The sequence below is a fragment of the Aspergillus pseudoviridinutans genome (assembly GCF_018340605.1).
Source record: "Aspergillus pseudoviridinutans IFM 55266 DNA, scaffold_7, whole genome shotgun sequence".
NCBI classification, from domain to species: domain Eukaryota; kingdom Fungi; phylum Ascomycota; class Eurotiomycetes; order Eurotiales; family Aspergillaceae; genus Aspergillus; species Aspergillus pseudoviridinutans.
The window spans coordinates 587,422-615,414 of record NW_025091287.1 but is presented as its reverse complement, the minus strand read 5'-3'; the positions used below and the strand labels follow the sequence as shown (position 1 = coordinate 615,414).

Sequence of the window (27,993 nt, the reverse complement as noted above, 5' to 3'; positions counted from 1 at the left end):
GACCTGCATAGTCATGTTGAATCAGATGGGCAGCGTGCTCATGCCTTATCTGCTCTGCTCAGCACGGGTAAAATTGACGTAAATTCAAAAGATCCACAGGGAAGAACACCCCTATTCTGGGCCGTTCTGAGCGGCAACACCTTGGCAGTGAAGTTCCTCACTGAAACGTCATATATCGGAGTCGATTGCAAAGGTTTGACCGGGCAAACACCGTGGTCCGGCCGGGTGGATGTCAACTCCCAGGACGTCAACGGCCGTAACCCCCTATCTTGGGCTGTCGGCCCCTGCTATCCCGAAAATCCTATTCATGGGCAAGCAACTTCGTACAAGTTCGCACATTGGGCTGGTGAAGAGGGTGATTTGGATGTAGTCAAGGCACTTCTTGACTGCCCAACTATTGACGCCAGAATTCCCGATCTCTTCGGCCACGCACCTATGTGGTGGGCTCAGACCTACAGATACTACCAGAGGAAACTGAGGGAGAATTGTTATCCGAAAAATCCGAAAAGTCTTCGTTTCGCTCCCGTCGACAATAATCACCATGCTGAATTTATTGAGCTCCTGGCAGATCATATGTTGAGCAAGTACGATTCGGACGTTAATGCTATACTTCCAATAGACGAGGAGACCTTGTGGCGCGAGACCCAGGAAATAGCGGCATCCTATAAATAGGGCCTTTGCTTTTCCCAGTCCTATAATGTTGCCGATGCCAACCAGTGTGCAAGTCCGCAAATGGGGGCCAGCTCGATGGCAAGCCTTCTGGTTTGATGTACCTGGATGTAGCATGATCTACTGCCTCTGTTCAATTCTTTTCACCTTATGGAGACCTCCCTACAGGAACGGGAGTACGACCAGGCGTGCGCCAGGTACAACCCGAAGGAGTTTTGTATGGTTCCAGATCTTATCAAGGGTTATCAAAAAAGGTAGTATAAAGACGCCTTTACTAGCTAGTGGAAGCTTAGGAACTTCTCCTTTGTTGTTGATCTTATAGTTGCAGAAGTATCTCCTGTTTGGGAATGCTTTGATGATGCTATAAAGTTTAGGCTACTTAGTGGATAAGGATCCCCTCGTTATTTTAAGTAGATAAAGTTAAGGATTTTAAGTAATATTTTACACTTTAATAATTTCATACCAATAAAACTATACGAATCTATGTAACACTTCCCAGTAAGGGGATAGGCTAGTATCTTCTTACTAAGCCTAGACTGCTGTATGCTCATGACTATCAACTATTAGCCGCATCATAGATGACTACTCAGTCAATGTGAACTATGATGAAGCTGCCGGCGTCAATTGGATGACTTGGAGTGGGGATCAATGGTATGGTTTAGACTTGTGTATTTCAAAATCCCGCTAACTTGGCACATAGGGTCTCTTTTGACAATGGCAAAACGCTCAAGCAGAAGGCCGATTTCGCTAATAGCAAATGCCTTGGGGGCCTTTTCAGTTGGGCGCTTGATCTAGGAGGCCCTGGCTCCTTGGCCAATCCTAACGATCTAAGTTACGACGATACAAGCATGGAGGGTGCGAATGCAGACGGAGGCAGCGATGGAACTGGCCTTTTTTATGTCGGCCAGGAGATCTTCGAAGAAGGTCAAAACACCGTGACTGCTGTGGCCCCGGTCAGCGTCATCTTCCCGAAGTCCATTCTAGGATCGCCAACAACCATTGATTTTGGCGCTGGGTATCCAACTTCATTGGAAGTCGCAGCTTCCACCACAGCTACTGTCGTACGTGGAACGGTCACAAGTGTCACAACCACTGTGACGAGGTATATTGTGGAGACAACTATCCCCCTAAACCAGCTCGTTATCGGTACCATCAATTACTACAACTGGAACATCACCCGGGGTATCAAATCCACCGAGACGCTCTTGGTTCCAAGCATTGAAATACCCCCAGCCATAGTGACGGACAATCCTAATCCAATGAATGAGACTGGCGTTTATCACACCCCTCTGGTTACTCGCACAGTGAGCATTCCCCCATGGCCATGGACTACGGATGATATGAAGTTCCCAACAGTGACCTTCTCAGAAGGTGATCCTCCTGGCCCTACTTGCACTGCCAACTGCGGTCACAAATGCTACAGTTTCTGTGACGGACCTTGTCTGGTTAATTGCGGCAAGGAGAGCTCTTCGAGTTTCATAGATCCGCTGGATCCTGACCCACCTACAGTTGAAAAATGCTCGGGACCTGGATGTGTTAACGGGGAATGTGACGATAATGGCCTGTGTATCGAGAAGGGCTGTGAAGGAGATGGTTGTAAGGATCGGGTCTGCATCAGCGATGACTGTACACCCACGGGCTGTACAGGGGATGATTGTACCGACGGTCATTGCTCGGGCAGCAACTGTCAGGATCACGGTTGCATCGGGCCCGATTGTGACAGTAGTGGTTCTGGCAAGTGCTTTGGTCTACGGTGTCTCTCATGGGGTTGTATCGGGTCCGACTGCTCCTCGGTTGATTTCACCTGCACTGGTCCTCTCTGCCGCATCGTGACGTGCTCCGGACGCGATTGTGCCAATGGAATCTGCACAGGTCAAGATTGCGAGTCGGAAGACAACGATTGTGAAGCAGAAGAGGCGGATTCCTGCACAGATTGGATATCCAGTACACTGGTCACGCCCGCCTCGACCTACTCAACCACCACGATAACGACCCGCTGTGATACAATTACTGCCTGTTCTGCCAAAGCTACCACCACGACTAGCACAGTTGACGAAGACGGCCTGATTGAGGGCACTATCACTGACTTCCAATGGGCAACGACCACCGACGATGCGGATCTGACCAGCTACCTCGAGTCGGACTATTCTGCCTTCTGGTCGGCCTTTGATTCTACCAGCACCACTACGACTACAACGAGCACAACTACGACGAAGACGACAACAACAACTTCATCACGTCCAACAGAGACGAGCTATGATTGTAAAGGCTCAATTAGATGTGGATCATTTGCCAACCTTCACAGTTTCTGTAATATGGCAAAGGACTTCCTAACTGAGACCGAGTTATACGGGTAAGGAGACATCGTCGTTTTCAGCCCAACATGGAGTATCTAATAATGGAACAGAACCAAAGATTCTGATGCTGATACTGGAACATGCTACACGGACGGTAAGAATGCTGAGTTTGGCTGCGGCGTCTTTGTCGAGGGAGACGACTGTGAAATGACTGGAGATCAGATGGCAGCGTGAGTGTCCTACATTCGACGTATAGAATGCCTTTATCACTAACACAAAATGAATGTGAACAGAGCATATGATCATATCTTCCAAGAAACCGGTGGAGGATGTGGAATTTGCGGCCATGCTTTTTTCCCCAATGGATGCCAGTTAACGGTCAACTACGTTAGTGGCTGTAAGACGACCAACGGGGCTTTACAGGCTCATGTGGGTAATAGTACGGCCAATTACACCATGTCGGCCGTGTAATCATGATTGGGCTTGCTTATATAGAGTGAAAGGTGCAATGGTATTATATCATTATACGTCGAATATTTGACTTGGAATTGTCCGCCATGGTCCCAGTGATATACAGGCAGTCCACACAGAGCTTTGCTGTCCCCGGGAAGGAGAGCCTTGACATCAAGAGGCACAGCCTCCCGGCACATATTGCCAACAGCAGAGAAGGAAGATTGCGGTGCTGCTCTGGCCGGAGCTGGCATGGGGTGTAATGGCATGGTTTCGATAGTGATGTCGCGGTGTGGTCCGGAAAGCATCGGGTGAGGGCCGACATCCAGGAATACGCTGTTCTAGGTAGCTTCTCGAGGGAGCAGGCGCATCAGGGCACAGTAAACCTTGACGGGGGATATCTGATTCTCCACCCAGTACTCAGGACCAGAAGAGGCCGAATCATGCACGGGTTTGCATGTAACATTTAAGAGGAACAGAGCCTTGTCTGTATAACCATTTAACCAGCTTCTAATGAGTACTATTAACGCTCTGTACAGCGGCCGCGGTGGGTAGAATTTGCATAATCGAACCGCAAAAATCGAATCCAACCCTCACCGAACCCGGAGTGGTTTGGGTTCGGGGGTAAGCCTAGGGAATTGCTTTAGGTTCGGTTTCCCTACCCTAGGCCTGATTTTGGGTTTGGTTAAAGCCGTCAGTTACGGTTTTTGTGGGTTTAACCATTAGGTTTAACTAACCCACCCTATTTTACCTAGAAATCACTCATTTCTAGGTATAACTGCACCAAGGTCCAACCACCGCCATACCTTTTAAATAATCTTTAACCACCACTCATTCAACCCTATAGATATCAAATTAATATCCTAGATCTAGATTATTATGATGATAATTACTATATATCTCATATAAAAATCATAATTTTATATAAGCATATTTGATAGGGGGACCTTAGAGGGGTCCCTAGAGGGGGCCCTGGGGGAATGGTAACATCAAAACAGTTAAAATTCGCGGTTTATCCAAACCGAAACCGAATCGAATCTAACCATGGGTAGTTAGTAAGGGCCTAGCAGCGGGTTTTTACGGTGAAACCGCCACCAACCTAGATCGGATCCAGGTTGGCTCCGGGTTCTAAAATTTAAACCCGAAATCGCAAATACAACTCTAGCGGTGGGCACCTAAACAGGGCAAGTACACTACAATCTGCTATACCCGGCCAAACCTCCAATTGAAAGGAAAAAATATTAGAACTCCATTGAACAGAAGGGATGATTTCGACTTGCATTCCCTACTTGATTCCATGGTCATAGGACCGCACGACTAAGACCCTTGGGTTCTAGTACTATATACCTATTATCCGGCTGGGTATTATTATGGGTGGGTTTTGCCAGTCTAGTAGCCAGAGCTTGTTTCTTCCGGCTTATTTCGTTCGGCTTACTCGTTTACTCTTCCTAGTATGCTATAGTAAAGCCTCGTTTTTCCCTAAGTCTACAAAGCTCTTCTATTTATCTCTTTCTTTCTTTAATTAAGAGTATTATATCACGTGATAAATAGGTCATATAAAAGTAAGCGCAATTATTAGCCAATATCAAGTTACATATAAAGCTCGATAAGCAAGGCCGTTTTCGCTTCGGACGACAAATTCGATAGCTTAATGTTTAAGATAACTTAGATAAGACGTAGTTAGTAATGGTCAGGGGGTAAAAGAGCTCTGGAGTATTTATATCTACAAAAAGCCCTCTCAATCTTAACTTACCCACTCATTTACCCTCGCTCACCCTCACTCCCTATTCGCTCACCCCCTCACCTTGGTTTTGAGAGGCATCATCCAGCCCACCTGCACTCACCCTGTAGTTTAGCGTCCATTACCCACAAAGCGGCAAGGGCTCAAGGGCTCAGGTATCGTTTGACCGCGTTCATAATGCTGGCTTAAGTACGGCTGAGCGGCGCGGACGGGAAGAGCTTCACCTTTTTCCACCACGCCAGAACACACCCCATGGTCCAGAAAATGTGATTAAAAACAAATCAAAATAATTACGGTGAACAAAAAACATACAACAGCCGGGATTCGCTGGTGGTCACCCACCCAACTACTAACCGGCCGGCGTGTGGCTTAAGTACGGCTGAGCGGACGGGAAGCCCTGTTTTCCACACCCTATGGTCGTATGTGCTAGGATTCTTCTACTTGAGATTCATATAGGCATTTGTTGAAAACTTTGAGAAGCATTTTATGACTGGATGTGGGTTATCAAAGTTAGTATTCTATGTCTTTGTCCAAGTATCCCAGCAGTCGAGGAGATCCATGTCTTTGTTACCTGATTATACGCATCTCTACCAGTCTGCACAACCACTACTTTCTTCGCTTGAATGCAATAGGCCAGGACTAGCACTTTCCATGGACATTGAGCATATATCCTGACTAACAGTTAGACATGCTGTCTAATATTATCGCAATTTCAAAAACAGTCAAATAAGTCATACCGATATCTACGGAATCAACTTCCACCCGAGTCAAGACTTGGTAAAGGGCGTACCCATTATTGCATCATGCCGTGGGTCCGGCTTGGTCGGCAGCAACAATCAGGGCAATTGTTATCCATAGAAGTTATAGACCATATCAATTAATTTCATCTGCAATACAGTTATTCAATTCTTGTTTACGTCAAGTAGGATTCCGTGCGGGTCTAGTTGACATCGTCAGAGTACCAGTCCTTCCCTGCAGATACTTATCTAGAGCAATGACGTGGTTTCATGCAATATAAATACATCAATCCTACAATACTACTTCAAACTACCAAGTATAGACGCAATGGCAAACGCCCCCCACACCTACGGCAACGAAGTCTACGCCAACGGCCTCCAAAACATCAAACCGGCCATCAGCTTCAACCCGCACGACTGGGAAACCCACGCCCGAGACGTCCTCTCCGCCGACAGCTACAGCTACATCTGGGGCTCCGCCGGCCTCCGCGAAACAGACACCAACAACCGCGACGCCTTCCGCAAATGGGCCATCGTCCCCTCGCGGCTCGTCAGCGCTGACTTCCCATCCCTCAAGACCACAGTTCTAGGCCAGGAATACGATTACCCCATTGCCCTGGCGCCCATCGGTGTGCAGCGCATCTTCCACCGCGACGGGGAGGTCGCCGCCGCAAAGGCAGCAAGCGCGCAGCACGTCACGTACATCCTGAGCACGGCCTCGTCGACGAGTATCGAGGATGTAGCGGCGGCAAGCGGGGACGGGGCGCGGTGGTACCAGCTTTACTGGCCGCCGAGCGAGCATAATGAAATTACGGTGAGTCTGCTGGAGAGGGCGAAGCGTGCGGGGTACCGCGTGCTAGTCGTCACGCTCGACACGTACATCCTCGGCTGGCGGCCGTCGGATCTGAATAACGGGTATAACCCGTTTCTGCGGGCGGACAAGATCGGCGTCGAGCTGGGGTTCTCGGATCCGGTGTTTCGGCGGCGGTTCCGGGAGAGGCATGGGGTGGAGGTGGAGGAGGATATGGGCGCCGCGGCGGCGGAGTGGGCGCATATGATCTTCCCTGGGCGGAGTCACTCGTGGGAGGAGATTGGGTTCCTGCAGGAGCATTGGGACGGGCCGATTGTGCTGAAGGGGATCCAGAGTGTGGCGGATGCGCGGCGGGCGGTCGAGGTCGGGGTGCAGGGGATTGTGGTGTCCAATCATGGAGGGAGGCAGCAGGACGGGGGCATCGGTTCGCTTGATGTCTTGCCGGAGATTGTGGATGGGGTGGGGGACCAGCTGGATGTGCTGTTTGATTCGGGGGTCCGGGGTGGTGCGGATGTCGCTAGAGCGCTGGCGCTCGGGGCAAAGATGGTGCTGATCGGACGGCCATATGCGTATGGGCTGGCGATTGCGGGCGAGGCTGGTGTCTCGCATGTCCTGCGAAGCATCCTTGCAGATCTGGATCTCACGCTGCACTTGTCGGGGATCAAATCAGTGTCTCCTCAACATCTCAATCGGTCAGTCTTGCGCCGAGTGAGGTAGGAAGCCCCATGATCAAGGATTTCCTGTCAAGCGGGAGATATCTCTGTGTTGCTGTTGACAGGGTTTGGGGAGTGTCAGTGCAGAAATACATTACAATCAGGTGTTCATTATATAGCTATTGTAGATTGTCAGATAGATGCGTCCAATACACAGCGGGAAAGTCATGCACTAATCAAGTCGACTCTCGATCCACTCCAGGAGATCCGTCCCATCGTCCAGCAAGATTGACTCCCCATTCAACCAATCCGCTGCTACCGCATTAGCAGGTAGACCAGACGGCAACGGGAGCGGACTCGTCGATAAGACCTGGTTCAGGATACGGCCAAGGATACGGCGCGCACGCTGGCAGATGTCGTAATTTCCCTCATGCGGTCGAACGACATATTGGAGGTAGGATGCAAAGACGCTCAGGTTCTGGATGCTTTCGGGCCGTTGGAGAGTCGATGCGCGAGGCCGTGACCCTTCACTTTGGCACAGCAGGTCGATGGCTAGGACCCTGGCGGCTGGGATGCCGAATGAAGACGCCTGCTTTGTGGTGAGACACTGCGGTTAAGGTTAGAAAGTCGACTTACGTTCCATCCTATGTTATATGTGCCACTTCCCGATGCAATCTCCCTCCCCATGAGCTCAAGGACCGTGCCCAGTATATTCTGTGAGACATTGATCAAGGAGTCTGATTCATTCTGGGAGCGCCTGACAAGCAGCCGGCAGAGAAGGAAGTCATTGTAGACGAAGTCAAGATAGAGAGGTATGAGAAGACTGCCAGAGTCATCGAGGTTGGCACTACCAGGACGCCAGCGAAGGAAACTGGGGAGTCCGTCCCAAGTTCTGCGGGAGTTTTCAGACACCTGCCTAGACAATGTCAATAACAGCCAGAAGATTTCAAATGTGAGTTTTGAACTCACTTGGTTTTTCGAGCAAGGTCATCGACACAGCGGCTCAGCGACAATTCGAGTATTTGCTCTCTGATTGAGCTGACCAGAAGAGCAACCCGCATCAACTGGGCCGGTTGGATGACACCTTGGCTGTTCCAACCGTTCGCGTCGACTCTGTTGATTGCGGCATCTCGAGTAGCCGGGTCCGCAAGGATCTCATCGTAACGTAGGTCCAGAGAAAGTTGCACATCGGAGTATCTCCAGTTGATCTGAGGCGGTCGTCCCAGGGAAGTGGCGAGCTGCTTATCCATGATATAGGCGCCCGCCATCAAGCGTTTACAAAGCTCACCCAGAAAGAAGGGCATGCGTGTTTTGCGTCTGGACTGGTGGAGCCCGAGGGTAAATACAACAGTGGACAATTCGGCCAATTTTCGCCACGGTCGATAATCTTTGCCTGTCAGCATAGCGAACTAGTTCACAAGATGAGATGACAGAGTCATACCATTGTCACCATAGACCAAAGTAAGCAGACAGGTATGCTGATACAGCAGCCAACCCAGCGGATCATGGACAACGCCTGAGTCTTCGCAAAATTGAAGACAAGCATCGCTGGCAGTGGCCGCAAGCACCCCCAGTGATCTTTGATCGGCTGGTACAGCGTCTGCTAACTGAGACACGGATTTCCAGTCTCTCTCCAGCATTGCACCTTGACCCACGACGGAGAAGACCAACCCGATGCCTTCCCATCGATTGGAGACGCAACGAAGATATTCCTCGGGTGTCGTCGACGGACCGACCTCAATCAGCTGCGAGCGCTCATCAAACAGTTTCTGAGACCACCCTAGCAGGTTCTCATAATACCTCTCTTTTGCATCCTGGGTACTTGCCAGGATTCTATAGGAATCTTTTATGGCTGTAAAGATCATGCGGACGAGCCGTTGGCCGACAACACATCCTTCTGGTGAATTGTCTGAACGATTGTCCGCGACAGTCTCGTAGAGCAACAGATTCTCAAACAATGTCAGCAGTAGTCGCGCGCCCAGCTGAATCTGCTTTTGACTCGAGCTGACCCGACTGCGCTCCACAGTCGCCAGCGGCGCGAGGATCCCATTTAGATAATCCTCGCTGTCGCTGAACACGCCAGAGTAGCTCGTCAGTCCCAGGGTCCCAGGAGGCGTGACCGATTGGGTTATCTTATCCCAATTGAAGTCAGAATTTGCAGGCATATTTGGCGAGGAGACTGGGTCAGAATACCAGCTCCGAGTCATGGGTGAGGGATGATAAACACAGACGTCTGACTTTCCACTGCGAACACACCGTTTGCAAACCGGCGTGGAATGGTCGCAGCGTAGTTTTGATCTGCGGCAAGGTTCGCAAGATGTCTGCACGCCGTTGCTACGATCGGAAGACATGACTGGTGTGATGAATGAACTGGTGAGCTGCAAGTGTTGGATGTGCTGTGTTTAAGTACACTCGGGACTGCGTGATGTCCTCTGTACGTGTCAATGTGCAACCTACATGTTAACTTCAATTGAAGCTGTTGAATGGGAGGCGGCATTGCCTGATGCTGGAGACAAGGATACTCCAGGATGAACCCGGCTTCGACGAATTACCAGGATCGTAGAGCGCGTCATGTCGTACTGCTGCCAGGGCATTGTAGATACGTGTAGAACAGCAGCTTGATAAAAATAGAAATACCCTAGGTATAGCAGTTCAGTTCTCAATTGTCCCAGTGGATTCAGCACAAGTTCTCATAGCGGACAAGTACCTTACTATTTCACTGAAACTGAAGATCAAATTTCTGCCTGAATTCTGGCTACCATCATGGAGATAAAGTGGGAATTTATGCAATATTATGGCTTTTCAATTTGTAGCAAATATGTTGCTGGTCTTTCAACAAGTGGGTTGTGTAGTGTAATGGTTATCACTCCAGATTCTGATTCTGGCAATCTTGGTTCGATTCCGAGCACGACCTCACCTATTTCTTTTGTTTTTTATCCTGTCACATCAATCACTCTCATATTAACCTGTTTCTTGCCCAATTATTGTTTATGTTCTCACTCTTTTTACTGTTCAATAACTTCCATGGTCGGTTATACTTGTGCGAGTAAATCCCTAGCAGAGAAAGTGAATATATTAATTATACCAGAGTGGATGAAATCATCAATCTCTAAATATGCCCTCCAATCCTCGACTTGGATATGAAGCAGTAGAGTTCGAGACAGTTACAGGAATATACTGCAAGCCACAGTCATCATGTCCGACATTCAATGTTTGTTCAAATCAGCACATTTGGTACTATGACCGATGACCATAGTGGTGAGGTCATCGTACCCGGCACCAATCGACATCATAAAAGGTACCAAACCTCACGAGTTCTCGAACGGAGTATTCACCTCAATTAATCATCTACAAGCTCCATATAATTGAACAAAATGGTGCAAATCAGCCGTGTTCAAAAGCGCCCCAAAGGTCACCGTGCCAGAGAAACCGAAGTGACCGACTATGTATATGGCACCCACTTCGCAGCGCAAGATCTGCCGCACCATGAAATGGCAGAGCGTGAAATGCCAGCGAGCGTTGCGTACCGGTTAATCAAGGATGAATTGAGCCTTGACGGGAACCCATTACTGAAGTAGGTCCTCCTTTCTCTGTGCGAAGCATGCATGCTGACGGAATCCAGTCTGGCGAGCTTCGTCACCACCTACATGGTAATCAACCTTTACCCCAAATCAGAGTATTCCTGTTGCTGACATCCTACAGGAAGACGAAGTCCAGAATCTCATGTCCGACGCGATGAGCAAAAACTTCATCGACTACGAGCAATACCCGCAAACAGCAGCCATCCAGAACCGCTGCATCAACATGATCGCGGACCTTCTACACGCCCCAACCGCCGACAGTCCAGACACCCAAGATGCTATCGGAACATCGACCGTCGGATCCTCGGAGGGTATCATGCTAGCCACGCTGGCGATGAAGAAGCGCTGGCAGAACCGCCGCAAGGCCGAGGGCAAGGACTGGATGCGCCCGAATATTGTGATGAATAGCGCGGTGCAGGTGTGCTGGGAGAAAGCAGCGCGGTATTTCGATGTCGAGGAGAAATATGTCTACTGCACGGAGACGCGGTACGTGATTGATCCCAAAGAAGCGGTCAATCTGGTGGATGAGAATACCATTGGTATTTGTGCGATCTTGGGCACGACGTACACAGGCCAGTACGAGGATGTCAAAGCCATCAACGACCTGTTGATCCGGAAGAAGATCGATTGTCCGATCCACGTGGACGCCGCGAGCGGCGGGTTCGTCGCGCCGTTCGTGAATCCCTCCCTAGAATGGGACTTTCGGCTGCCAAAGGTCGTGTCGGTCAATGTCTCCGGCCACAAGTATGGTCTGGTACGTACAAATCCCAACTTTCCAGACGTCGCTGAGAGGGTTAGGTCTACCCCGGCGTCGGCTGGGTCTTCTGGCGCTCATCCGAGTACCTCCCTAAAGAACTCATCTTCAACGTCAACTACCTCGGCACCGAACAGGCAACCTTCACCCTCAACTTCTCCAAGGGCGCCTCCAACATCATCGGGCAGTACTACCAACTCATCCGGCTCGGCCGCCATGGCTACCGCTCCATCATGCAGAACCTAACCCGCACTGCGGACCATCTCGCCAAGGAGCTCCAGAAACTCGGATTCATCATCATGAGCGACGGCGCGGGCAGCGGCCTCCCGCTTGTCGCGTACCGGCTTCCCCCTGATGAAGACCGCCTATGGGATGAATATGCGCTGGCGCATGTCCTCCGCCAGCGCGGGTGGGTGATCCCCGCGTACACGATGGCGCCGCATAGCAACCAGCTCAAGATGATGCGGATCGTGCTCCGAGAGGACTTCAGCATGGATCGGTGTGATGTGTTGGTTGAGGATATGAAGATGGCGATCAAGTCACTGGAGGAGATGGATCGGTCGATGATCGAGCAGTATATTCAGTATGTGCTGCTCCTACTTAATGTGTTTTGGAAGCTGACGGATACTGTAGACACTCTGCTCGCCATCGGGTTCGTTCGCAGGCTGAAAAGCCCGATCATCCGGTTTACCCGGGGGAGAAGCATTCGCTTCAAGGGAAGACGGGAAAGACTCATGCGGTGTGTTGATTGTAGCAGTGCGGCGTTATCGGCGATAATGACGGCTGAATTCAATGGTAAAAGTGCATTCGATAGGTGTTGTGCTGCAGATGCGTGTCTCCACGGTTTGTAATGACGGAAGTACACCGAGCTTGACGATAGTCAAAACCCCTTGCGTGATACTCGTAATCTGAACTACGTCTCTGTCTCCTATGAAGTGTCATAAGCTCATTCGCTTGCTGCTGCTCGTTTGTCAATTACCCAGGACTGCCAGTTCGAGCACGTCTTGGACACCATGACGAACTGGCGGTAAACAAATCCGTACGGGGTAGTCCAGAACAGTCGGTCGATATGAATATAAGCGAAGACCCACCTTAATCAGAAGATGTAGTCTAGACGTTTGAATTGATGTAGCCAAGCAAATCCCATTTAAACGAACCAGAGATTTTGTCTCCACTCGTTGTAGGGCAGTTGACATGTTCTCCGACCCACGGTTCGGCATTAGAGACTGGGAAAGCTCGGTAGAATTGAAGTACTTGATAACAATTCAGCGCATCGCATCTGCGCTTCACAAGTATCTTCCCGACGTGATGATCTAAGTTATCAGAAGAAAATTCGGCTTGTTCGCAAGTTTGTCGTCTCTTTCTACTGTTCTTGTCGTAGTTGCATGAATCCAAAGGGTAGACGCAAGGGCGGGTAAAGTATTGCATATGATAGATGGATATCTCTTCGACAACAACAAATGGTCAACTCTATGCAAGTACCTACCGGATCTGCCACTAGCAAACTCTGATTTAGCTGTTGGCAATACTTTCTCGATGAATGGAGCAGAACAAGATAAAGTTATATACCGCAAGGCTGACCGTCTGTTGCTGCTGATAAGACTTCATGCAGTAAGTTAGTCTAGGGGCCATCTCGCGGGCCATTGGAAGAACCTTAACTTTTGGTCTTGAGCTGCGTGAAATGTCTGACCGCTATGTGATATAAGTACAATATCGAAGATGCAATACCATGTTGGTATCCGATTGGTGCTAGACGATCGATTGGTCGAGGATCTGTGTAGATCGCATCAGAGGTTTCCTACCGTATCTTGATCAGGACGGTCAACATGTCCGTTTCTTTTCCTTCTTAAACTTCCGATCGTCCTGATCGTAGTCCAGTAGGCAGGAGGGTGAAGCATATGTCAACAACATGGAGCTGTGGACGCTTCTCGGGCTGTTAGCTACTATCAGCCATGTACAGGCGAAAGCCGTATTCGCTCATTTCATGGTAACGATAACAATCTTACTTCCATCTTGATATAACTAATATCGATCAGGTAGTGAATGCCATCAACTTCACGAAAGAAACATGGACCAACGACATCTCCGCCGCGCAGGCCGCGCACATCGACGCCTTCGCCCTGAACCTCGGCTACGGCCTGGACAACTACGATCTCATCCTCAACGACGCCTTCACCGTCGCCCACCAGCACAACTTCAAGATGTTCCTCTCCTTCGACATGGGCCAGGCTCCCCAGTGGCCCGCCGACGAGATCGTCCACGTCATCGACAACTATGTCACCGGCAGCGCATACTACAAGCACCACGACGACAAGCCGCTCGTCTCGACCTTCGAGGGCGGCCAGAGCGCCGATCTCTGGAAGGACGTCAAGCACAACGCCCAATCGGACTTCTTCTTCATCCCCGAGTGGTCCTCGCTGGGGATCGAAGCCGCATCCAGCAGCCCCGTCATCGACGGCCTGATGAGCTGGAACGCGTGGCCCGCCGGCGCACACGATATGAACACCACGCTGGACGAGGAGTACATCGCGGCGCTGAACGGGCGGCCGTACATCATGCCCGTCTCGCCGTGGTTCTACACCAACCTGCCCGTGTTCCACAAGAACTGGGCCTGGCGCGGGGACGATCTCTGGTTCGACCGGTGGCAGCAGGTGCTCGAGCTGTCGCCCGAGTACGTAGAGATCATCACCTGGAACGACTACGGCGAGTCGCACTACGTCGGCCCCATAAACGAGGACGACCTGGGGATTTTCGCCGTGGGCGATGCCCCCTTCAACTATGCCGAGGGGATGCCACATGATGGCTGGCGGGAGTTTCTGCCGTACGTCATTGATCTGTACAAGAGCGGGGGGCAGAATGCGAGTTTTGATAAGGAGGGGGTGGTCTCGTGGTACCGGCTCAATCCGGGCTCTGCGTGTATGAGTGGGAAGACCACGCCTGGCCAGCTGGCTACCGAGGGGACGAACACGACGAGCCCCAGAACCATTATGCAGGATAGGATCTTCTACTCGGCGTTGCTGGAGTCGGCGGCCGACGTGACGGTGAGTATTGGCGGGGCCAATAAGACGGGGAGCTGGGCGGATACGCCCAGCGGACAGAAAGGGCTGTATCATGGAAGTGTATCCATTGACGGGATGACAGGGGATGTCGAGGTGACCGTGTCACGGTCTGGCGAGCTGATTGCCCAGATGAAGGGCCAGGCCATCACTACCGACTGTCGGAAGAATCTTGGATACAACAACTGGAATACGTGGGTGGGGAGTGCAATGGGCGAGAAGAATGTGACATCTGAAAACACTGCATCTGATGACAACAAAAATGGCTCGCAGAGATCGAGACCGGCGATGACATTCTTGATAGGCTTGGTCTTGCTGACGCTGGTGTAAGCATGGCCAGAATATCAGCGATATCCGAGGGACGATACTGACCAGTACATAATCTACTGTTATGATAATTCTATAATCATAGTAATAACATGGACAATCATAGATGGCCTTGACTCTTTCATCTGTATCGCAAGATCTTCCATTTTGGGCAGGTGGTTAAGCTCAACTTCCACAGATCCATGGAATGCACAACCAGACCGTGCGAAGCGACATCTTCCTCACGGATCTCAGACAATAGATTAAACCTGGTAGTGTATCGGCGATCCGCGTTGAACTGCGCAATACCCACAGCTACGTCGGCGATTGCAGAATTCCGGACCGAAACAGCAAATGATAAGCAGCAGGGATCGCCGAATAAGCTGACGACCTTCCTGGTCCGCATGCCTTGAGGTACCCACAGGTTGCTCAAAGGATGAAGCGAGGAGCATGCCTTGGTGAGTCCAACCTATGACACCATCTACCCGCCACCCGGACGGCACCGATGCTGCATATATAGATAGAGTTTGCTACCCGGGTATGAGCCTTGGGTCCTCTCGGGCCAAGATCGGTTCCGTACCCCTTGATATCTTGTCCGCTTCGGCCGAAGCAACGCGGCCGAGGCGATCAATATCTTCATCGGATAGAGCTCTGCGAGCTGTACTCAGTATAACTCCAAACTCTGTCGTAGCCCCTGAGGCTGAAGTATAAGTAACCCCTGGTCCCTGAGGATCAAGGGTGAATGGTATCTCTCGTTCATGCTTAACACGGCCTTATACTAGCTGCCAACCGGTCATAATGTCCGGGCCCCTCGAGACCATACCAACTGCCACCATCCTACTCCGCCATGTCTCTCGTTCATTAAACCCTCGGATTCCTCCTATTGCCAGGCACAGCGTCTCCATACTCCCCTGCCGCATTGCCATCATCTCGCGCGACAAACTCAGAAAAGAAACATCGGCTAAGAACCCCGATCTACGCCGATGCGTCGCACACAACAGTCTCCTCCGGCGGTCCATGGAGGAAACACACAGCAATATCCGCAAGAGCATGACTTCACTTCGTTTCGAGGATGACGAAGATGACAGTCCGGGCATGATCACTCAAAGCCCCAGCCAGAGCCCATCCTCCATCATCCGGAGCACAATCAACTCCGCTGTGAAAGCTATGGCGCATCGACGTCGGTCGGAGGATCTTGTCGGGCTGGCTTCCACTTCCCAGGAACCTGATGGAAAGAAACCTATGAATGATTATCGTCGCTACTACGCTACCAGACTTGTCTCTGGTCGGAAAAGACGCCACCCTCCTACGGGATATACAGTACATGCCCGCGTGCCGGGTTGATGACATCACCGCTTGATGCTCTCACTTGACTCTATTTCAACTCAGCATATCAGCATTTACGGAATGGTCTTTATACCCTATAGAGTCATACCCTACCTACTGATAATATCCTCCTTGATAAGATTTCCTCATCTCTCGTCAATTGGAGCTTCGACGAATTACGAAGCATGCCGTACGATTTTTCTATGCATTGGCGATATATCTCTGCTGTACAGTAGCACATGCATAATTGAACAGATATTATAGACATAGTTGTCTTCTCCTGCAATTTGTAGCCCTGAAATATATTAAAATCCCAGGTGGCTTGCAGAGATAGGCCAAAAAAGAGAAGGGCAAAAAATGGTCACTACGAGGGTCGAACTCGCGACCTTGGCGTTATTAGCACCACGCTCTAACCAACTGAGCTAAGCGACCAGTTCTTGAATACCTTCACTCTTTGATCATTTATCAGAGAATCTGTTCAATATTCCACACTTATCCCTGGGCGGAAGATTACTAGAGCACCATTTGGTGAAAACACCTGCATCACCTTCGTTATCAATGGAAGAATCATTGAGAGCATGTCATTAATCATGTCCTCTAGCTCCGAATAGATATATCTATCCGCTTGGCGAATGCCACCTATACCAAATCATACTGACTGGCTGGTGAGCCTACATATATATTTACCGTTTGTATTCCACACCTACCCACTTCAGATCTGCTAGCTCTTGGAAAGAGGGAAGTTGGCAGCTACCTTCCGGGGGTAGTCGCTAGTAGCCATGTAATCGACTTAGCGGGGCTTACCTGATTGATATCACTTTGTTCGGCCGGAGCGAGGATTTATAAACGTCGCTCACTGCGCTTACACTGCAACCGTCCCTCGAAAAGGCAATGATGTTCCTATCGACAGGGATCTGATCAGCAGTTGCTGACATCTAGACAGGCTAACGGATGCTACGTACTTAGCTGAAGGGTTCATTCCCACTGAGCCTCTTATACAGGCGAATAATCTAATCTGTATTGCTTGTGGCTCCTTCATCCCGATGTCAAACGGCGGTTAGCGTCTTCTGCCCGCCCACGATAAATTAAGACCTGTTGCTGACCTTATTAGGTCTTCACAATACAAACGGAAACTGACAGCGATGCTGACAACCCCGCATTTGCTGCCACTATAAGTCTGGTCTTCAGGATTATTTCTGATCATTGCAAATGATCTGTCTAACATCGATAACTACTGTTGCGCCTAGGACTCAGCTTCATCCTCGCACCGGTTGCTCAGCAAACAACAATGATCCGCAAAGAAGTCTATCAACTTCATCCGTACGGCTGGCAGACCGGCCCGGAAGAAGAACGGTTCAAGGTATCAACCCTCGACTACCTGTCTGCTTCCTGCTTCACACACTTTGCCGTATACTTCCGTCTAGAGGAAGAAGCTAAACCGAAGGCGGCAGCTGTACTCAAGGAAGGACTTGAACGTACGCTCGCCCAGATCGGACAGCTCTGCGGCACCATCGAAAAGGATCCGGAGGGAGGCCACTCTTTTGTCAAGAAGCGAGATAGCACAATACAGCTTATCGTGCAATGGCTCGATGCACCCGAGGATGCAGATCGCTTCCCCTCAATGGCGGATATCGAACAGTCAAGCTTTGCCTGCCTCACGCTCGGTGACTTCAAATACTGGGGCCTCGAATCAATGACATACGGCGAGCGACCCGAAGCGCACCCGGACGCCTCTCCCGTCGTCTCGGCCTTTATGGCCAACTTCGTCCGCGGCGGCCTCGTTCTCATCACCCATATGCACCATTACGCCAACGACGTGATGGGCTGGACGGGGTTCATCCACCAGCTGGCTGAAAACTGCTACGCCATTACTCACAAGACGCCATTCCCAACCTGGGATCCAGCCTGCAATGACCTCTCCATCGTCTCAAAGCCTGATCCTCCACCAGAGCAGCAGATCGACGGACCCCCCGAGCCGCAACTCCATCCAGAGCAGAAACCAGGCCAGTGCCTCCTCTTCCACCTGCCAAAGAGCAAAGCCGCGGAACTCAAAAAACTTGCGACCCCACAAGACGGCACCTGGATCTCGACCTACGACGCCTTTGCCGCGTTCATCTGGCGCACCACGACCCGTCTCCGCCAGCCCGTCTTCCAGAAGCCCCTCGACAGCCCCATCTTCTGGTGCGAAGCCATCGACATGCGCCGCCGGATGAAGAACCCCCCCGTGCACCCGCGTATCCAGCACAACGTTCTCTGGGCGGCGTTGTCAGATCAAGCGCCCTTCCCGCCGCTCACGCACGGCGATGTCATATCAGATAAGCCACTGTGGGAGCTGGCGGCGTATATTCGCCGGCTGACCAACACTCAATCGCAGGAGAGTCTCGACGTGGCGCTGACGGCCGTCTCGTTTGTCCGGGACAAGGCGGCTCTGAATATCCGCATCAACTCAAAACCGCCCATGTCGATTTTAACGACTGACCACCGGGCGGCGAATGTCACCGATGCGGACTTTGGGTTTGCGCGGCCGCTGTGCTATCGGCATCTGCAGCGCGGGGTGGGTGTCACGGTTGGTGTGCATGTGGTGTATCCGCCTAGATTGGACGAGAGTTCGGACTCCGATGAAGGGAATATGCTTGCGCTTATGTATGAGAAAGAGCTGGCAAGGGATTTGATTGAGGATGAGGAGTTTGCCCGATACTTTGAGTTCAGGGGTGTTGATAGCGAGTAGCGGGGAGGACGGCTCATGCCTCATGCCTCATGCCTGCAGCCTCAGCCAGATTCTGCCAAAAGGTCTCATACCGGCTTCTGCTCGAGTCAATTGATTCCTAGAAGGCCGACACAACCTCACATAGATTGACAGTTGTTCACTTCTGGTCGAGTGGAATAAGTGATGCAATACCGTTAACATGCATGTTCTAGAGCAAGAGAGATATTACAACATGTTTGTAGCTGTGTGAATAGCAGCAGATACATGAGCTCTCATGATTAGTAGTAATAACAAATTAGATCAGGCTCGGAATGGCATACACCCTGACTATTTTCATGGAGCATGACCGGCTGGTATGGCCAGACTACAGGATAAACTCAAACCCACAAAGCCAATCGTCGTATAACAATTTGGCTTTTGCGTAGGTCCATCAAAGCTCATCAACACCAACCAACTAACCAACGGTAGGATTTGACCTTCGTAAAGAACGCAAAGCCTCTACGGGTGACCAACATTGCTGTCCATTCGCATAATAAGCTGATTGGAGGACTTAATTCTTGCTACGAACCGTGTCGACAAGGATCACAGAAACTAAAGTACAGACTAGTCAGGGATCGCAAGAACTAAGCTAAGGAGGGACGGGACGCTTAGCAGGCTTGATCGATTAGTGGCTGATTTAGGTGGCAAAATGTGGGATTCGTTTATGTGTTACAGTGGAGCGATGGGCTAGACTTAGGTGCACTACCTGAGTTAATCTATAGATAATAATCCAATCCACTTGGATAACAGAGAGCTTCTCAGTAAAAGTAACATTAATTGAAGTTCAAAGCTAATCATCTACTACTATTACTCCGCTCGAACCTTAACCATCGGCCCCTGCCAGCGTTTCCGTCCTCGCACAAGCCAGTCACCAATTGCAAAGACCAGCACGGCCAAAAACACCGGCGCCGCGTAATTCATATTCTGTGCCGTGACAGGGTAATTCGGCGGAAACGGCAGGAAGATGATAATATACACCCCATACACAATCGCAAAGACGTTGACGGGGACTCCCCAATGACCCAGACGGAACGACCCCCACCGGATATCCTGCGGGGCGCGCAGACGCTTGATCAGCAGGAAGATCACCGGAATCAGGTACGAGATGTACTGTCCCAGAGTGGTGAGGGACAGGAGCGCGTTAAAGGCGGTAGTGGAGCCGATGTTGATCAGCGCCAGGAGGACGGTGATCATGGCGACGAGGAAAAGCGCGCGCAGCGGGATCTTATAGCGAGGGGAGATGTACGCGAAGAAGCTGGAAAAGGGGAGGCCCTCGTCGCGGGCAAAGGCCCAGGTGAGCCGCGTCACAGAGGCGAGACCGTTGAAGAGCGCGATGAAACCCGGGAGGATGAGCGTCATCATTAGGACCGAGGCGGCGGCGTTGGATTTGGTCGCTGCGTAGAAGATCTCGAGGATCGGGTAGCCGGTGGGAGTCTCGAGGGCGTCGCTCATGCTGCCCATTGTGTACATGAGTCCGATGGTGAATCCGAGGGCGACGCAGCCGTTGATCAGCACGCTGTAGACCATTGATCGGGGGACTGCTCGAGGGGCGTCCCGGATTTCCTCGGACATGTGTACGACGCCGTCGAATCCTATTCAGGTGTCAGCGCGCATTGCAGATATTGGTGGTGTTGGAACACAGTTCTGTACCGCCCAGAGTGTAGACTGCCGTTAAAAGTCCCACAGACCAGATGACTCCGTCGTTCTCCCAGCCGCTCATGGAGTTCTCGAAATGTGTCCAGACGAATTCCGACGAGTTGCGGGATCCCAGGACGATCAGAGTAATCAAGACGGCTGGGAAGAATAAAATATGGATGATACCGCCAATTACCTCGACGGGCGACAGAAGGCGACGGGCATAAATATTCACGGCCAGAGGGATCAGAAGAACTGCCCAGATAATGAGAGTCGCATGCCAGGATTTAGGAACATATTCCGGGTGATTTTGAATCGCGAGCGCCTGGATCTGGGTGCCGATCAGGTAGGGAGAGGTTGCCACGTTTGCCCACCAGGAGAACATCTATCTCGTCAGTATCATTTAGCTTCTGCGGATATCTTCATACCGTAATCCATCCTATACTTGGTCAGTCAGGCTCATATATTCATCTGTGAGACAGACCTTGGATAAAGCTGAGGAACCGAGGTGCAAACGGTGCGAGATCATATGTCCAGTGATACTGCGCTCCGGCCACAGGAGTACTACTATATTAGAAGATATTCATCTGTTATCTGACAGATTACTCACATTGATGCGAGTTCGGCGAGAGAAAGGGCGATGCCCAGAGAACCCACAATCGCTAGCATGAGCCCATAGATAAGGGTAACAGGGCCGCCGTTCTCTAAACCAGCAAACATACTCGCCCCGATAGCCTCCCAGGACGCTTGGAGGGTTGCTGCGAATGCCAGCATAGGCAGGAAACCGAGATATCTCTGCTTGGGATTAGATCGCAGGCCAGCTTTCTTCCTTGTGTGCATACCTCCAGGCGTGGCTTTGACTGGTATCCATTTTCCTGGGAATGTTTCGATTCAACGATATTGTCGTGGGGCGACTTGAAGCCATTCCCGTTTCCATGGCCATAGGCCAATTCAATCCCGTTGTTATCCATCTTTGATGGAGAATTGTCAGCAGGCAGTTGTGCCACAGTAAACGAGGGAGGGTTTGATGCGAGAAGGAAAAAGAAATCTCCCAGATGACGGCAAGGGGCGGGTAAAAGGAAAATGCCAGCCAGGAGGCAAAGGAGGGGGGAACATAGCTATCAGTTAGTGCGACAAACCCTGGGCGCTTATCCTGGCTTAGCATGACGCCGTTGCGCGCATCCTGGTCACTATACACGGACTAATATCGACCCCAGTCAATTTAAAATTGCGAATCGGCTAGAGTTTGTCTCCGATTGCAGATCTCTTCCATTTGGCGGAAAGAACCATTTGAGATTTCAAATAGGATGCCTGGAGCAGCAAGCACGCAGGGGTGCGAGTGCGCTCTGACTGCTCAAGGTTCTCACTCTTCCGTTCAAAAGATGGCCAAAATCTTTTATATTGATGTTAACGTCTCGCTTTTTTCACTTCACCGGAGTGTCTGATTCTTTGACTGTGCAATTACTGCTATTACACATCTTGCGGCTGCCATGGCGGAGCCCTCTCTCTTGCCGCCACTGGGGGAGATTACGCCAAATAACCATGGCGCAATCGTGTCACTTTTCACTTTTATATTTCTTTCCTGTACAGGAATTGTGGTGCTCGCTAAGATCGCGTCGATGATCTATTTGAAGCGCTCAGTGCCTTCAGTTGATATTCCAATTTGGATCTGCATGGTACGAAGGAACTGCCTTTAGAGCTACTTATGATCACTCTAACAAGCGCAGGTTGTTGCACTCGTTCAAAGTATTCTGATTCAGGTCGCCGTCAATCATGGCATGGGGAGACACCGCAGTGAGGTTTCCAGTGACTCATTTGATGCATATAACAGGGTAAACCAAGTGCATCCCCGTGGTGTCAGGGAGCTCTCATGCTAACATTGACATGTCTTCAGATCAATTACGCGGCCGAGTTTCTCTTGCTCCTAGTGCTCACAGTGTCCAAAGTGTCAACCGGCAATCTCATCCGCTCAATCAGCCCAAGCAAATCAATTCGTCGATGGTGTCTCATGGCAGAGATAGGAGTGGGAGTCTGGACGCTGCTCGCTCTCTTCGGGACTGCTTTTCAATGCCCTGCCCCATACTGGGAATATTCGCCTAGCCGCTGCATAGGAAAGGTAGGCCCCAATCAAAAGCATCATTGCACGTTGCTCAGACTTCTAGGGTGCGATCATATACCCGATAATGATCCTTAATATACTACTTGACGCCGCTTTCGTCATCCTCCCAATTGTAATGCTGTGGAACGTGCAGATGCCTCGAATCCAACGCCTCAAGGTTTCATCGGCATTTGCGTCTCGTTCATTGTGGGTTCACACTCAGTCGGTTAGGGATATTGCTGACGAGCCAAGGGTCATTGTCGTGAATATTATCCAAATGACGTATTTGACGCAATACCTCGATTCAACTGATTCAACTTGTACGGCGGCCCTCTCCAGTACTTGCATTGACGCTTACCAGTGCGCATACAGGGACAATCGTCAGCGTGACGGCTTGCAATCAGTGGGTTCCCTTCCTCGCTACGGTGGGTACCGTATGTGATCTAATAACTGGTGTCTAGGGCAATGATGAACATCAGTATTATCACGGCTTGCATCCCCTGTTTATACCGAGTGATCACCAGTCTGGCCCTGGGGATGAACACTGTCCATATGCTCGAGGGGACGGAGTTGAGCTCCGCAACAAGCCCCAAGAAACCCGACTCGCATTCAATGCCCAAATCCTTCAGATCATCCAGGCCGAGTCGCCGCCGAGAGAGTACCCTGATATCAAACATAAGCACAGTCACGCGCAACACAGAGCGGGACAAGAGCACTGAAAGCACTATGAGGATGGTGAGCCAGCCTTAAGGTTTAAGGAAGTAACGACAGAAGGATGTTGAATACTTCCTGACTACCTAACGAGCGTTCCTTTTTGCGATCGCTGGCTATAATATCATGAAGCTAGTACAGAAGACGACCCATTTTACGAATGAAGCTGCTTATGCCGAACCCGTTCAGAACCTAGTAATTCCAATTATCCTTCCACATACGTCTCAGGTGGCAAGCTCATCGTCTAGGCGCTAGACTGGCGCCCGCCTACCCCAACTACTGGGGCTAGCACCTGCTATGCCCCCCGGAGAGTAAGCGTAGTGGATATTGTATCTAAAGTCTATATAAGAGCTGAAAAGCTGCTATCGGTGGAATATAGCACTGATGGGAAGGGGAAATCCATGGATGGGTTGGAAAGTGTCTTTTTTCATCTCAAATATATTTATATCAAATAGACAACCTCTGTTCATGTACACCCTCTAAGAAAAGTCTCATCTACACCAGCAGCCGCTTCTACATGCTTTAGCGGTACAACAATTAGAAGAATTAATTGCCAGTGAGTGATCGCGTATCTGGTGGAATGGCCCTAAGTTCTGGTTGGGTATGGTTGAGAACAAAACTGTGCCACTGGCATAAACTGCAGGCAATAATCTCTGGGATAATGGCTAATGGTAAGTTCCAGCTTATAATAATTGGTTGACATGAGGTTCTTTCTGAATTTTACGGACTCTGCCTCTCTACTTGCTTTGATATAAATTTGATAGTGGAACTCCACGGATGTTTGGGAAGGTCAAGGGCTCCCGACCAACATAAATGCGATATTTCGATTTAGGCAAGTGCTTACATGCAACACCTTGGAGAATTATATTAGTTGAGTTATAGGCGGACGTAAGTTGGCCACTGATCTAAAAAGATAATCCCTACATAGTGTGTCAAGCCATTAAAAGCCCTTCTAGCCCAAAATAGTATGTTGCATCCATGTAGCATTTATACCCACGCTTGTTTAGGGTCAGCCGCTATAATAGTCGCAGGGACTCGTTCAAACGACGGATTCTGATCCGAGCAGAAACCACGGCACCTCCGCGAATGCCATCCTGCTCCACACGTACCTGGTTGTTATTAGTTCTCGGCTGTCTCTGCATCGGCAGGGGTCTTAACATCCAGAATGCCGCCCCTATCGAGGCTTACCGTGACATGGGGGTCAAGGAGAAGCCGAGCTAGGCTTTTCAACTGTTTCGTCAAGCGGAAACTGTAATTATAATTGCCAACCGGTATCATAATCCCGAGCTGGTCGTGTCCAAGGCCTGGTAAGCCTTGCAGCACAAATATCCGGTCTCAAGAGGCGTCTCTCGCTCGTACAGTGTCTCGTTTGCCAACTACCCTCGGCCTGGAAGCCTCGCTATGCGGAGATAAGACGGATATTGGACGCTGGGTTACATTCAATGTAATGAAGATGTCAACCATTTGACAAATAGGTTGGTTTAATGTCGTTGGCAGGGGCTTAGAACAGCTGGTAATACTAAACATAGAATGATATAGACTTATATGTCATGTAGTCAAATGCATTCGTTTCCTCCTAACATCGTCTGAATTGGTTCATGAGCATGTAATTACTGATATTGTAACCGTCACAGCACTAGGTAGCATAAATCTAGCAATCATTGGGTGAGTAATGGATGGAGGTCAATAACCAACGCGCCATTGAAGAGGTACCCTGTCCATTGGCCGCCTCGCTAATGGTGTTCTAACGTAGCTTGCATACGAACTCATTTCCTGCTACCTCATCATGGAATCTTAGACCTGGCGCTAGCTGAAATACTTTCCTGTATCAGGCCATTGCTGGTTGCAATATAATAATCTTTTATATCTTAGGTTTAATATTATTATTTGGATGCTTTCCCTCATTAATTTTATGGACAAGACCTTTAACGATAGCGTATCTATACTTTTAAAGGCTTTAGGAATAGGGTGTATATTTTATGGCAGGATATTCCTGGATTTTATTATAATTTAATCCAACCATTTTGTAATATCTCCTAATAAAGCCAGAAAGGATCAGGGCTATCAGTGTGTGATCTAAGGGGAATACTCTTGTACTTAAGAAGTGTTAAGACACCACCTTTAGCAGGGGTTGTACTTGCCGCGTCCTCAAATTTCCTTACTGCCACTAGATAGTAGTTGGCATATGCGGCTATATAGGAGTAGGTGATGCTAAGGGATTGCATCTCAACTCATGAGGAACATATTTCTGTGTCTAGTTTCTTGCTGTCATGGTGGCATGCTCCCATTGCCGCTGTCCCTGAGGTTTCTTTCAAATTCTTTCCCTTGTTGTCCAAGGAGTATCCATTCATTGTTGCTCACCTGGATAGGCAATGGAGATTGAGGAAGCGATCACTTTCGTCGTAAAAAGCGGATAGTTGAGAGTTTACCTTGGATCAGGTAGAGGAGGTATTGGGCCACATGCTGACGAGCGAAGTCAGATTTCGTCCAGTGATTACTTTTGAATGAGCGTCCTGCTAGAATATAGCTGCTCCTATGGACGCAAATTATGTGGATAACATGGAATGAGGAGACTCTAGATGTGCTTGGCGGAATGTGATATTACAGAAGAGTTGTAATTGATAAAAGGATAGTAGCCAGTCCACACATTAATAATTACTGTATAAAAATAAGGCGTGTGCGGCTGCCTGCCACAGGATAGATGAAGGTCTCTGCCGATAGGCTACGGAGACTTAAATAAAGCCTCTCCAGTTTATGTGGAGCTTTGATGCGGGTTACGCCGATCCGAGGTGAACTGATGACAAATATCCATGCCAGGTATCTTAGTAGAAGTAGACAGAACCACTCTTTCATCTGTACTAATTTATAATAACATCTTTCATGGATCATTTAAGAACTGACCATATTCGTCCTTGTTTGATGTTCTGAATATTACTACTTAAAAACCTCGCAGCAGAGCACTAGGAGAAGCGAAGCCATGGCCTCTTTGGACGAAGTCTTTAAGAATGCGACAGAGAACGGATCCATCTTGGGTGCCGTTCTTCTAGGCAGAGACACTTCTGGTACGTCTGCCCAGCCCGTATCTGATCTTCATTGACCGTTGCAGGTAAATTCAACTACTCGAAAGCGTTTGGTCGCCGCACATTTGGAGATGGAGAGGAAAGTTTGATGCGAACGGACACAGTGCTTTCTTTTGCTTCCGCCACGAAAATAATTACCTGCATCGCGGTGATGCAGTTAGTGGAGGCAGGGAAGCTCAACCTGGAAGATGATATGTCACCCATCATCCCTGAACTCGCGGAGCAAGAGGTGCTCGTAGGCTTTGACGAGGGTACTGGCGAACCGCAGTTGCGGAAACGTAAGAACCCGCTCAAGCTGCGATATCTGCTCACCCATAGCGCTGGTCTTGCCTACGACTTTCTGAACCCATTACTCCAGAGATGGGCGGCCTTCAACAACCGCACCCCGCAAACTAGTTCGACGGTGGTGAAACGCTTCGCGTACCCACTGACGTACGAGCCAGGAACTGGCTGGGACTACAGCCCGGGCATTGATTGGGCAGGAAAGGTTGTGGAGCGAGTTACGGGAGAGACACTGGAGTCCTACTTCCAGAAGCACATTTTCGCCCCTCTCGATATCACCAGCTTAACCTTTTGGCCGCACAAGCATCCGTCCATTCAACGCAAATTAGCGGCCATGACTACAAGAGCTTCGTCCGGCGGCGTAGAAGCTTACAAAGGCCCGTACATTACCGACGGGGCAGAGGACTGCTTTGGTGGACATGGTGCCTATGGCAATCTGGAGGATTACATGAAGATTTTGACATCGTTGCTCGTCAGCGATGGGACGCTGCTGCGGAAGGAGACTGCCGACCTGTTTTTCACGCCACAGCTGACGGTCGAGAGCAAGGCCGCGCAGAATGCCCTAATCCATGATGCAGAGAAGATAAAGATATTTGTCGGCGATTTCCCCTCGGATGTGAAATATGACTGGGGCTTGGGCGGTATCTTGGTTCAGAGTGACGGAAGCAGGAGAAGGTCCAAGGGCACTATGATTTGGAGCGGCATGCCGAACCTCTTTTGGGTAACTTCCCTGATAGATCGAGACCAGAAACTATGATTGCTAACAATTTTCCAGTTCATTGATCGGGCCAGAGGACTGTGTGGCGTAATTGGCATGCAGTTGCTACCCCCCGCCGATCCGACAACGCAAGAACTGGTGAAATTGTTCGAGGAGGGAATGTACGAGCTTCTTGGAAACCAGGTGGCTTAGCCCAGTAACAGGTCTGAAGCGAGACGGTGTGCTACCTGTAGGGCTCTCGGCCCATATAAGAAGACAGGGTATTATTCTCAACTTCATGTAAGATTCGATTCTGCTTTCTAATGTTTGGTTCGGGAATTATCCTGCATTTGTAAATCACAT

General features: G+C 50.0%; 9 protein-coding genes and 3 non-coding genes across 12 annotated transcripts; 8 read left to right on the top strand and 4 right to left on the bottom strand.

The window, feature by feature from the left end:
• Positions 1–13: 13 nt before the first annotated feature.
• Asppvi_009537 (uncharacterized protein) lies at positions 14–3,437 on the top strand (the record flags this gene model as incomplete). The annotated part of the gene is made up of 6 exons (XM_043305389.1): positions 14–67; positions 100–584; positions 1,237–1,320; positions 1,370–3,022; positions 3,077–3,196; positions 3,260–3,437. The coding sequence occupies 6 exons, from the start codon at positions 14–16 to the stop codon at positions 3,435–3,437; spliced, it is 2,574 nt and encodes an 857-aa protein (XP_043161324.1).
• Positions 3,438–5,462: 2,025 nt separating this feature from the next.
• Positions 5,463–5,582, bottom strand: Asppvi_r0030. Its single transcript, XR_006253318.1, has one exon. It is a non-coding gene; the product is annotated as a 5S ribosomal RNA (ribosomal RNA).
• A 640-nt stretch (positions 5,583–6,222) lies between these two features.
• Positions 6,223–7,422, top strand: Asppvi_009536 (putative FMN dependent dehydrogenase; the record flags this gene model as incomplete). Its single annotated transcript, XM_043305388.1, has 1 exon — positions 6,223–7,422. The coding sequence occupies one exon, from the start codon at positions 6,223–6,225 to the stop codon at positions 7,420–7,422; it is 1,200 nt and encodes a 399-aa protein (XP_043161323.1).
• A 168-nt stretch (positions 7,423–7,590) lies between these two features.
• On the bottom strand, positions 7,591–9,523 carry Asppvi_009535 (putative C6 transcription factor; the record flags this gene model as incomplete). Its single annotated transcript, XM_043305387.1, has 4 exons — positions 7,591–7,965; positions 7,995–8,274; positions 8,328–8,751; positions 8,800–9,523. 4 exons carry the CDS (start codon positions 9,521–9,523, stop codon positions 7,591–7,593), a joined length of 1,803 nt encoding a protein of 600 aa, XP_043161322.1.
• Positions 9,524–10,200: 677 nt separating this feature from the next.
• On the top strand, positions 10,201–10,272 carry Asppvi_009534. The gene has a single exon. It is a non-coding gene; the product is annotated as a tRNA-Gln (tRNA).
• A 460-nt stretch (positions 10,273–10,732) lies between these two features.
• On the top strand, positions 10,733–12,441 carry Asppvi_009533 (glutamate decarboxylase; the record flags this gene model as incomplete). The annotated part of the gene is made up of 5 exons (XM_043305386.1): positions 10,733–10,932; positions 10,981–11,008; positions 11,061–11,693; positions 11,738–12,276; positions 12,327–12,441. 5 exons carry the CDS (start codon positions 10,733–10,735, stop codon positions 12,439–12,441), a joined length of 1,515 nt encoding a protein of 504 aa, XP_043161321.1.
• Positions 12,442–13,602: 1,161 nt separating this feature from the next.
• On the top strand, positions 13,603–15,079 carry Asppvi_009532 (glycoside hydrolase family 71 protein; the record flags this gene model as incomplete). The annotated part of the gene is made up of 2 exons (XM_043305385.1): positions 13,603–13,680; positions 13,730–15,079. 2 exons carry the CDS (start codon positions 13,603–13,605, stop codon positions 15,077–15,079), a joined length of 1,428 nt encoding a protein of 475 aa, XP_043161320.1.
• Positions 15,080–15,853: 774 nt separating this feature from the next.
• On the top strand, positions 15,854–16,399 carry Asppvi_009531 (uncharacterized protein; the record flags this gene model as incomplete). Its single annotated transcript, XM_043305384.1, has 1 exon — positions 15,854–16,399. One exon carries the CDS (start codon positions 15,854–15,856, stop codon positions 16,397–16,399), a length of 546 nt encoding a protein of 181 aa, XP_043161319.1.
• A 340-nt stretch (positions 16,400–16,739) lies between these two features.
• On the bottom strand, positions 16,740–16,813 carry Asppvi_009530. Its single transcript has one exon. It is a non-coding gene; the product is annotated as a tRNA-Ile (tRNA).
• An 856-nt stretch (positions 16,814–17,669) lies between these two features.
• Asppvi_009529 (uncharacterized protein) lies at positions 17,670–19,109 on the top strand (the record flags this gene model as incomplete). The annotated part of the gene is made up of 1 exon (XM_043305383.1): positions 17,670–19,109. One exon carries the CDS (start codon positions 17,670–17,672, stop codon positions 19,107–19,109), a length of 1,440 nt encoding a protein of 479 aa, XP_043161318.1.
• Positions 19,110–19,934: 825 nt separating this feature from the next.
• Asppvi_009528 (putative amino acid permease) lies at positions 19,935–21,733 on the bottom strand (the record flags this gene model as incomplete). The annotated part of the gene is made up of 6 exons (XM_043305382.1): positions 19,935–20,719; positions 20,778–21,147; positions 21,191–21,201; positions 21,247–21,326; positions 21,373–21,557; positions 21,605–21,733. 6 exons carry the CDS (start codon positions 21,731–21,733, stop codon positions 19,935–19,937), a joined length of 1,560 nt encoding a protein of 519 aa, XP_043161317.1.
• Positions 21,734–26,548: 4,815 nt separating this feature from the next.
• On the top strand, positions 26,549–27,843 carry Asppvi_009527 (serine hydrolase domain-containing protein; the record flags this gene model as incomplete). Its single annotated transcript, XM_043305381.1, has 3 exons — positions 26,549–26,633; positions 26,678–27,654; positions 27,709–27,843. 3 exons carry the CDS (start codon positions 26,549–26,551, stop codon positions 27,841–27,843), a joined length of 1,197 nt encoding a protein of 398 aa, XP_043161316.1.
• Between the last annotated feature and the right edge of the window lie 150 nt (positions 27,844–27,993).